At 39.2% G+C, this 11545-nt stretch overlaps 1 protein-coding gene across 1 annotated transcript; it reads right to left on the reverse strand.

Annotated features, from left to right (window-relative positions):
- Positions 1 to 1811: 1811 nt before the first annotated feature.
- Positions 1812 to 11367, reverse strand: necap1 (NECAP endocytosis associated 1). Its single transcript, XM_040022972.1, has 8 exons — positions 11085 to 11367; positions 8172 to 8272; positions 7874 to 7978; positions 7683 to 7764; positions 6601 to 6709; positions 6005 to 6152; positions 5663 to 5759; positions 1812 to 4376 (listed from the first exon to the last, which is right to left on the reverse strand). The coding sequence occupies exons 1-8, from the start codon at positions 11222 to 11224 to the stop codon at positions 4322 to 4324; spliced, it is 837 nt and encodes a 278-aa protein (XP_039878906.1). The 5' UTR covers positions 11225 to 11367; the 3' UTR covers positions 1812 to 4321.
- Positions 11368 to 11545: the final 178 nt, after the last annotated feature.

An 11545-nucleotide genomic window follows, 5' to 3' on the forward strand; every position in this document is an offset into this window, starting at 1 on the left:
GGATTTACTCACATATACATATGTTGATCTTCTAACTGTCTTTAATAACCTAAACCTAAAATTAATTTTAACCTTTAACCTCAAACAGCCCTTTAAAATCATCTTTAAGTCAACAGCCTCTCACCATTCTTCACTATGTGCACACAAACACACTTGGTCCACCCCCAGGTCTCATTTAACACATTCAAAACAAGTTTGCACAGGAACACACATGCACGTAAACATGCATCCTGACATACAAACTTCAAGCCTTCACACCTGTGCTTGCACGTGTTCGGTGCTGGTGCAGCTTTAGTGAAAAAAGACACCAAAAATGACCTCAGCGGCCAAAATGGGGTGACAACAAAATCAGAGGAAGATGAATCGTGTTCCTAATGAAGCTCGGAGGAGACCAGCAGTCTGTCTGTCCAGCTGTCTGTTGCTCTCTTTTTCTGTCTGTCAGCAGAGCTAAAAGCTCCTACCCAATGAGGTCACCTTACGCAATATTTCTCACTTCTGCTACAACTGTCTCCCTAACTAGCTTCATGCTGAGTTCATAATATGAGAGCGATGGAGAAAATATTAAAATGCTCGATATAAATTCAGCACTATGTTTTTGTAAATGTATGTAGCCTATGTGCAGTAGTATGATCAGTGATTGAAGGTCAAGTTTGATCTCAGGTCACACAAAAAATGTATTTGAGCATTTTGTAAATGTGCAAGTGCTCACACTGCAAGTCAGCATTGCTTCTAATATTAATTCAAGATGAGCTGATCATTTCTTCAGAGCCAGCAATGAGAAGTTTTTCCTGTAACTCAGTCTTCTGAAGGAGGAGATGACTTGTATGATTTTAGGCCAGAACTCTGGGTGACTTTGTCTTTACGGTTGTCAGGTGCTAAAGAGGACACACACAGATCTCCAAGTTCATGACTTGAACTTTGAAAGAGTCAAAAATATGATGCAACAGCATGACTTACTTTCCTCGGGCTGCCGCTCTGTGACCACTGACTTCCTGCTTTGTGTCGAAGGCCAACATATCACCTACTAACCCCCATGTGACACATCTCTGGTGGCTGCTGCCTCCCAGTGACCCAAATACATCCCACTGGTGGTTATGACTTATGAATCTATGCTACACAGCCAGATAATAAGGACTAAACACCTACTGCTGTGGTGAATTAGACAACTGCAAGTGTGAAAAACCTTTGTTTTACACGCAAGACTGATCACAGGAAAATTAAACACGCACTTGCAGCTTTACAGGAAAGGAAGTGCAGTACGTGGGTTCTTTCCGGGTACTCCGGATTCCTCCCACAGTCCAAAGACAAGCAGTTAGCGGGGTTAGGTTAAATGGTAATTCTCAGTAGTCCATAGGTGTGAATGTGAGTGTGTATGGTTGTCTGTCTATATGTGTTAGCCCTGCAACAAACTGGCGACCTGTCCAGGGTGTACCCTGCCTCCTCCCCTAGCTTGAATAGGGAGGAAAATGTGAGAGGAAAAATAACATAGAGAGGGGGGAGAGAAAAAGGAGAGAGGATCAGAGCAAATGTGACAGAGATTGAATGAAAGAAAAAGTGCAAAAGAAACAAGAGTGTTTATTTTTCTTTCATGTCTGCGGTTCTGATTTATGCTGCTGAAGATGTGGCGTCACATTTGTGTCCCAGTGGTTCACCACACGGTCTTCTTGCACCACCATCAGGATTGTTCTACATACTTATTCAAATTTATCACAAAGGATTAGAAATAATTAATCTTATACTCAAATGAATTCGATGCGGTTTCTCCTGGGGGCTTTAGATATTCAAAAATAATAATGACGAGACTCGGGGGGTCCTTTTAAAGGATTTATTGCCTCTTTCTCATTAAGTTGGTCATAAATCAAAAGGGTTAGTTCAGTGATTTTACAGCCAAAGTGGAATGAATGAGAAGTGGGAGACATTTTTAAATCTTAGCCAGCGATGCGAGCAATGTAAACAACACACACACGTCAACATATATCAGTCAGCCCTGTGTCTTAATGCCAATTAAACACAGCTCATGTGATCTGATCACAGCGATACTATGCAGACATATTCACAGTCAAGGCATGTTTTATGTCAGACATGTTCACAATCAGCCAAAGCCTTCTTAGCACAAAGATTAACATTTCATTTGCTGCCATTAAACATTCATCAGATGATTTAACACAATCATTTTGTTTTTCCCCGCCATAAATCCTGAGACTGATGTGTTCGAATCTCTTACAGCAAACAGATCACTTCAATGAAAGGAGCATTTCATTTTAAATAGGCCACAAAAGGATTGCCACTTTATTTAAGAAAACTCAATAATATTTAACACAATATAGTGTGTTCATCAGTCTCTTTTAGAGGTATTAGAGGTGGACTCTGTCACAGCCAGGTGTCTCAGATTTCTTTCGTCGTTAAGCTAAGCTAACCACCTGCTTCAAATTCATGAGAATCAACCTTCTCATCTAACTCTCAGCAAAGAAGTCAAATGGTAGATTTCCCAAATTATCAAACTGTTTCTCTAATTTCCAGACCATCAAACCTCGTACAGTCACCACTGTTTGGGACTCATGTGCTGTAGCTGGAGATTCTTCAAATCTGCCAGATTTATTCTCATTTCCATAATGATGAGTTCACCACACGGCCGTCTTTGCAGGTAAACTGCAGCACATGTGGAAAACTCTTCATGGTTGTTTCATTAACAGAAACCAGCAGGCTGTGAAAACTGCAAGTGAAAATCTGGAGCACTCAGACTTCTTCCACTACACAAAGAAACTGTCAGTTTGTTTTCTCATTTCCAATAATATTGTGTCTGTGCACCAAACATTTTCCTCTAAACCTTTAAATCCAGTTGATATAAATGATTACTGCATGTTTCATATAGAAAGTGAAGCTAAGCTTTGGGCTGACCTCTCTCACAGCAGTGTTTCCCCTCTAAAATAAATACAAAAAACAAAAATAGAAATGTCTGATAATAAGTCCTACATTTCTGCTCTGATTCATTTTAACCAGACTTGATTACGAGTCGGTTAATTCAAGGTCAAGGAAATTACTTGGGGTGAAAAAATAGCCCCCTTCGTATTTGAGCAATTTTTAATTTTTCTGCCTCCAGTTTGATAGAAACTGAGTAGGGCATGCAAATATTTAATCCTTCTTAGCTTATGTAGTTCTTTAAACATGCAGCAAAATATGTAAAAATAGTGATAGTCTGGATTTGGCAGCTGATTTTCTGATTTGCAAATATATTAGCTAATCAGAAGCACCCAGAAGTAAACAAACATGATTTTATAATGTAAACATACATTTTTATATTTAATACACCAGAAAGAAAACTGTTAATGTATTCATCACTCACATATTGTAACATCAGCATCTCATCCAACTATTTCAGATTCAGCAATTTTGCAAACACGTGAATAATTTAGAAGATTATTGATTCCTGGAAAGATTTATTCAGGAAATTTGGATAATAGCAATTAAACTTGTGCCTCACGTCTGGAGAGTCATGTACAAATTCACCTGTATTATCAATTTCTAATCAAACCCAATATGAGCTGAAGTTGTTAAATGTGAATGCTGACATACACGTGAGAATTTTGAGCCATGTAACTGCATCCACCCTGATGACAAAGCTGTAATGCTCCACATTTCACAATGTGAAAAGGAGAGAGTAACTTAAACTCCACTTCAGAGTAAATTTATCATCTTATTAGGAGGAAAATAAACTCCTTCTGACCTTGATCATCATGATGCTTCATCAACTGTTCCTTTGTTTTTAGGATCAACATTACAACCACTCAGCTCACTGCTGCAAAAGTGAATAATTTACAGAATTAAGATTTGTGTTCCAGTACAGAAATCATCGTATTTTCTTTTTTTAATTTGTCTCCTGCAGCCTTCACTTAATCTTTGCTCTGTGTCGCTCTTTACATGTGATTCACAGCAGGATGCAGAAAGCAAAGGTGTGTTGATGTAGTGCTCTGCAGTGCCTGCAGGGGGCGTTTCAGGAACAAAAACATTCCAGATCAAAAATGAAGCTCTGCTCGCAGTAGGAGCCACCTACTGGGGAGGAGATGCAGACACATGAAAGAGGAACACCTGCTACTCGGGACATCACGCATAGCCCTTAAATATCATTGAGATGGCGCATATAGAGTGATGGCTTTAACGCATTAATGCTTCACTCTCTCTGAGTGAAGTGATTCTACAGCTCTGTGGGTGTGTCATGTCTCTGCTTTGGGTTCAGTGTGTGGGAGTTACACTCAGTGTGATGCACAGGAAGCTACGGACACAGATGCAGGTGAGATGCAGGTCACGGTCGACGATCGACGACTCAAAACTGGATCCAGTTTGTGGCGTTTTGTGGTTGAGACGGAGGTGGAGCAGAGCTGAAAACAAAAACTCGCAGTCAATTTCCAGTTATTCAGATGACATTTTGAAATTTAGGACAGGAAGTTTGTTTTGTTGCTGCCACAAATACTTAATTACTGTAATCATTTATCAACAAATCAATTCTATTTAGTGTAACAAAAAGATTAATTAATATCTAAACTAATAGTTTAGATATTTTGTATAGTTCTTAGTTTCCCTGCAACAAAAGAATGAATAACTAATGACAAAGTAATTAAAAAAAATAAATCAGCATCAAACATCAGCCAAATACTTACTGTAAACAATTTTAAGTGTCAGCTATAGCTGCTTTTACGCACACACAGTAAACCTATTTACATGGCAAGTTTAGTTGCATTAGAGTATCTGGAAATATTTTTGCAACTTTTAGAATAAACACAGGCAAAAAAAATGGACCAAATGCCAGAACTGACTAATTAACCATCTTAATATGGCCCTGGACAGTCTCGCAGTAAAACCAAAAAAGAAAACCCTCAAAAATTAAAAACAGGCAGTTTTGTGCTGAAGAACCTCACAGGGAATGACTTCAGATAGCCTTTACTGCTATTTAACTTTACTAGAGTACAACATTTTTAATCACTCTTTAGTACAGACACGAAAAATTGTGACAAGTTTTAAGGCCATTTAAATGCTTATATAGCATTAAGTGACTTTTCTTTAATGTAAATAATATTTTCCACTATAACAGTGTTTTCTCTTTCTTTCTTTTTAAAGGACATGCTAATATTAATGGGAATGGACCTCAGTATGCAAAACTGTAAGATGCAAATGGCAGATTTGTGCAAAACTGCTAGTTTACATTGTAGTTTTGATTCAGTTACCAAGTGTATGACCCTTCACTTGCTTAAGCTAAGTTGGTACGGCTGTCTGTGAAAAATATGTTCCCTCCTGCCCTACAGTATGGCAAGGTCAGTCCATCCCTGTGAAGCACCATGTAAAATCCATTTCAAGTGCTATCACATCAAAGGTATGTTTGAATGTCCTTCATCATTACTATGACTGCTATTCTCATTCTGTGTTTTTTGCAGGTGCTGAATATTTTAAATGATTTATTAAAGAACTCTCTTCATGTGTGGAGGGCCTTGACTGGTCTACAAAAAACACAGAACTCAACTTCAACTGCTTTCAGCACCTTTCAAACCGGGAGCCAGTGCTAATCAGTGATATTCCTCCACAAAGTCACTTGTGGACAAAAGCTTAGAAAATACCCAATCCTTCAGTGTCCTCATACATTTAAATTTAACATAAGAAATAATTTTCTTACCTTGCAGGAGCAGAAAATTCTCCCCAAAGAAGATCTGAACTAGTGTTTGACTGAACCACTGTGTTGGAGTTACTACTGTCCAGCTCCAGCAGGCAGCCTGACAGACGGAGACAGAAGCAGAGCTCATTAGCCTACGAGCTGGCACAGATTTTACTCATTTTCTGCAGCCTGAAGCTTGAAGACAAATGAGTCATCTAACAGCCACTAATTAACACAGTGCCTGTGGAAACGGGTCACTCGTGTACTCATGTTAAAGCTGCACAAAGGGGAACATCCCACCTGACATCCTGTGTGCACTTTCATTTGCTGATGAAGATGTTTATGTAAAGTCAGTTTGCATACCTGTCGCTGTGCTTCCCATCTGTGGGACGATGTTGTGATTCGATAACCCTGATGAAGGAGGAGGGGCTATCTTGCCTCCAGGTGGTGGTGGGAGAAGTCCAAATCCACCCGATCCTTGTGGGCGGGGCTTATCCCTCTTTTTCCCTTGCTGCAGATGGAGAAGAATGAAGTTAGGCTCATGCGATGACAAAAACAATGTATTTCTTCATACTTCATTGATAGTTAAAGGATTGGATCACAAACTGTAACCTTTAAATTTAATCAGGATTTTCATTTTTATGGGGTATTTCTGGTTTGTTTTGTTTTTTTAAATGAGACTTAAATGCAAGTTTAATAAGAAATATCTGTATTCATTTGTCTGCCTGCACTCCTGGGTGTTCAGGCTGTTCTTCTGTCCTTTGCATCACTGTCAAACTCAATTCTGTTGTCATCACTGGTCCAATCATTTTCATGACTCATTGTGTCATTCTGCCTTTCAGACTCATTTGTGTGATCTGCCTCCACCCCATCCTTCAACAGCACAGCCCTGCATGTGCCTCTTTTATAGACAGATTTTTATCTGCATGTATTGTATATGCACTTAAGCTGGTTCTCACCCCTATGTTGAGTGTGATGGTCTGCCCTTCCTTAAAGCCCAAGTCCAGCTTTGGTCCTGAATCCCCAAGCTGGGCATTTTTACTGAGTTCGGTCTCTTGTTTCACCCATCTGCAGAGAAGCAAGACACACAAACACACACTCTCAGCACTGATACAGAAATAAACAAAGCACCTCAGCAGTTTTAACAACAACAACCACAGCAGCTTTCTACAAGCGCATCTCAAAAACAACACTTCACTTTGATGTGGAGTGCTTGTGTTGCAGACAGTTACAGTGAAAGAGAAAAATCAATACTCAGTGAATACCATTAAAGACAGGATGTACATCTGATGCGTATTAGATTCCTCAAACACTCAGAATTTACTCATTTTAAACAAAACTTTATTTAAATGCGACAGTCTAGCACACAGGTTTGATGAGCCCCTAAAACACTTGGTTTAAATGGTCAGACTTTCTCCCTCCTTTCTTAAATATTTCATATTGTATGGTTGAACCAAAACCTAAACAAACTTTTTTTTTCAGCTTACTGCTTCCCAACAACCACCAGCTAGGAGGCAGGAGGAGTTCAGAGGCTCAGGGTAGAGCCACTAGATGTGGCTCAGATGCCTCCTGGTGCAGGCTGCAAATACTTCAGTATCCCAGGTAGAGCTGAAGGAGGTGGGCATGTAGGAAGAGGGTGGTCAAGGCATCCCTGCTTAGACTGGTGCCCTTGCGACCCAGATCCAGATAAGTGGCAGAAGCATGGATGGATGCACCCAGCTCTGCTGCTTGTTATATTCATTTCTGAACAACTTCAGCCGGCTGAAGGCCTGTAAGGGGAATGAGGGCAGTACTACTACTTTTACTCAATATCATTCTGCATAGGAACATACAAATATCAGCATGTTTTTGGTCGGTTGCTTATCTGTGGTGTCTTGATCTGAAACTTCAGGAAATTCTGGCGTGGTCAGAATGGCTACTGGATGATTTGGCATAACCAGTGTTTCACAGACATTACATGTTTCAATCCCCTGCTATCAGATTGTCAACAAAAAACAGAAAGTAATCCACTAAAACCACCAAACCACCAAATCCTGCTTACTTGAAATGATCCTGCAAAGCCACGTTGAAGTCAAAAGCATCCCCTCGGTCACCAAAACCAACTCCTATGAAAGCACTGCGACCTGCCAGTAAGAGATGATAACTCACATTAAGACCAGCAGAGAAAGGATTTAAGGTCTTTGAGCAAGGTTAAGAAATATTCTGGAGTTGCCGGGGTATTTAAATCCTCACCGTTGTCATCCTGTATCCGCAGGACAAAGTAGCGGCTGGAGTCGCTGACGGTTTCCACTGCTATACCAGGATACTCCTTCACTGGTGCCTGGGCAAACAGCTCCCCTGCAACAGCAGAGGAATGTTAAACCAATACAATGCAGAGAGGAAAAGTCGTGCTTCAGCACAGATGGGTCATAATTCTCAGTGCAAACATCACCACTAGCGTGACTTTCACGTTACAGCAAGTCGGTGTCAATTTTACTATAAAAATATAGTTTTAATGTAGTTTTTAGTGCTAAACCCAGTGATGTCATACCTGAGATTTTGTCCTCCAGTTTAACGTAGGCCGCTTTGCCCTTGGCTGTGATCCTCATTCGACCTGACCAGTCTGGAGCATCGAGCTTCCAATCAGCTGCCCTGCAGAAATTATTTGACATAGTTTAGCATTTTCAGAGCTGCAACTATCAGTTAGTCTGGTTACATTTCAATTAAATGTTAGTTATTCTCTCTGTTAATTGCTTTGTCTCTAAAGGAGAAAAAACAAACATTGTAAATGGCTTCCAAACAAGACAAAGAAATCAGGAAAATGCTCCAACTCAGGCTATAAATACAGTACATTTCTGCTTAAAGAATAACCCAAACCTGGCTTTTGAGGTGTGATTGGCATAGTGGATTACAGGGCTTGAGGCATACTAGAGTGCATAGACATTTACCTATTTGCATATCACCAAATAAAGCTACAAAACAGACAACGGAAAGAGAAGTGATGCTTCTTGTAATGTATTTTTAATTCTTAGAGAATTTAATAACCTTTAGATTAAATGATTAGAATCCAGGGCTGCTTAAACAGTTATTTATTTTCAGGTCATAATGTGGCCTCATGAGTGCTGACAAAAGTCCAATGAGGTTTCACTTGTTTCACTGACACTAATATGTACAAAGTCCAAAGTGACTTCTTTTTATTGCTTATTTTGAACAATAAAATCCAGAGAGATTCAGTGATATTTGGTTGAAAATTTATATTTCTAACATCTAACAAATGTTTGAAGGTGGTATTGAAAGGATTTGTGTATTTTAAATGAGGAGAATCTTTATTTTCTCTCTCTGATATTTCTTGATTTAGGTGTTCATTTACTTTCATTATTGCAGTTTTAATATGTGCTGCCTCAAGAGCCACAAACCATTAGTGGAGGCTGCACATATTAAAGTGGGATTATTTATTTAATTGTAAAAGCAAATATCCAAGGTTATTGCTTTAATGTGGTTATGTCATGAAAAGTAATTTTACTTTTTAGCAGTTTAATTTAAAATACTATTGAAAGTGTAAGAGCATTTTACAGAGAAATGGGTAAAAATGGGCCCATTTTTCCTCCATTCGTACCCCTTTAAAAGAAATCTTGAGCCTCCTGGTTTATCTCCAGAGCCCTTTTAGATGTTCCAGAATCACAAAGCAAATTACTTTGATTACACTGAAAATATGCATTTATTTTACACATTGGAGCTCTGGCTCACAAACAAAAAGGGTGGTAAAAGCTCACACTTACACGTCACCTTTTTTAAACAGAGATTTTGTTTTGGGTTATATTTTTGTGTTGCGTGATCAATTCAAATTATTTTTAATTAGTGTAATTTATTACTAAATTTATGGTCTGATATTCTTCTACACCTGCAGTAGAGGGGTGCACTAACAAGGTCCTCTTAGAGTCATGTTATTCCACATTACTCGGCTTGGCCTTCAGTAACACTTCAGGAATTTTGGCCTTCAGGAATTTTGTAGTCATTTTTGACCAAGATATCTCCATCAGCATGCATGACAGACAAATATGTAGGACTGCTTTCTTGCATTTGGCAATATCGCTAAAATTAGAAATACCCTGTCTCAGAGTGATGCTGAAAAACTAGTTCATGCATTTATCACTTGACTACTGTAATTCATTATTATCAGGATGTCCTAAATACTCCCTAAAAAGCCTTCAGTTGATCCAAAACACTGTACCCAGAGTACTAACAGGGACTTGAAAGAGAGAGTATATTTCTCCCATTCTGGCTTCACTTCACTGGCTCCCTGTTAAATCCAGAATCAAATTAAAAATCCTTCTCTTCACATACGAGGTCTTGAATAATCACCATCTGATCTTAATGACCACTGTTTACTGCACCCCAACAGAGCACTTTACTCTCAGATGGCTCCCTTATTTTCAGTTTTAGGTTAGGTAAGGTTTTTTACCTTACAGTATTAAGCGCCTTATGGCAACTCTTGCTTTGACATTCCACTATAAAAATTAGACTTATTTAAAAAGATTTTTTTATTAATGCCATGTTTCTTAGAAGTATGAACTAATTAACTGTTGGTATTTACTATTATCATTACTTCTCTAATTTGTAGAGGTATGATTTGGGGATTATTCTTAAAATCTTAAAAGAGGTATATGTAATTATTAGGAAAAAAAGTGTTTGAACTCTTTGATTTAATTGCTTCTGTGACTGGGACAGAGAACTCCATAACATGGTTGTACGTGAAGGTATCATGGCTGCAGCCAACAATTTTCTTCATTCCTAAATAAAAAAAACCCATTAACTTAGATTGAAAAAACAAAAGCTGTTAAGGTGACTAACATAGAAAACTATGGAATTAGCAAATGTTCACATATTAAAAAAAAAAGCAGGATCCCATGAATACCAGCTAATAATTTCATCTGGTGGGTTTCAGGGAACAGGTGCAGGGAGAAAGGAGTGCTTCAGCACATCTTTTCCCGGCTCCAGGAAGTTAATACAGCCGTGCAGCAGAGCGGGATGGATTTGAAGATTTTATCTGAAAGGATCAATTAAAAGCAAACACAGAAGATTTCAGACTGAAGAGCCTGAACAGTTTGTGGAGAAGACATCCCAGCTGTCACAGAGGAGAGTGGGACTATCCTGGCAAGCCGCCCGTATCGAGCCAGCATGATGACAAATACCCCCGGTCACATCTCTGACAGCTCAGCGAATCCCCGCACACCAAACAACCAACATTTCAGCCTCTCTTCATCTTCACAACACCTGGAGATGGACTTTCATCTCATCAGCTGCTTCCGACATCAGAGCATAAAGCCAGCACTGTCCCTCTCCGTGATTTGTAAAGCATGCGCTGACTATCGAGCAGTTAAAGTACAACACCCAAACCCCCCCCAACAAACGCATTTAAACTGCATTTCACAGCAACATCAGGGAGCCACTGGTGTGTCTTTACCTGTACGCTCGGTTTGAAGCTCGCGGCGGGATACGGTAAACGTTGACATCGGGTTTAACGCACAGGATCGACTCGTACTCTCCCTCGGCCGCCATCTTGGTCCAACTGTTATTGATGTGGGAGTTGTGGTAGTGACTCATTTATTCAGCTCTTTTCAAACGGGGGCATGTGTGTGTATGTGTGTATGTGTGTATGCGTGTGTGTGTGTGTGTGTATATGCATGTGTGTATGTGTGTATGGTTCAGGGGGACCTAACTGACACACGACGTCATTTAAAGCTTAGACCGTAACCGTAGGCAACAGAAAAAAATTATACTTTACTACCATAAAACTGAATGATATTTTAAATTTTAAACAAAATGAAAAAATTATTTTTTGGCACAAAAGAGAACTAGATTGTTTATATTGGGAATTTAAATCAATCAATGAATAAATAAATATATAAAGACATAAATAACACT

This window comes from Simochromis diagramma, unplaced genomic scaffold (assembly GCF_900408965.1).
Source record: "Simochromis diagramma unplaced genomic scaffold, fSimDia1.1 OVJJ01000307.1, whole genome shotgun sequence".
Classification (NCBI taxonomy): Eukaryota; Metazoa; Chordata; class Actinopteri; order Cichliformes; family Cichlidae; genus Simochromis; species Simochromis diagramma.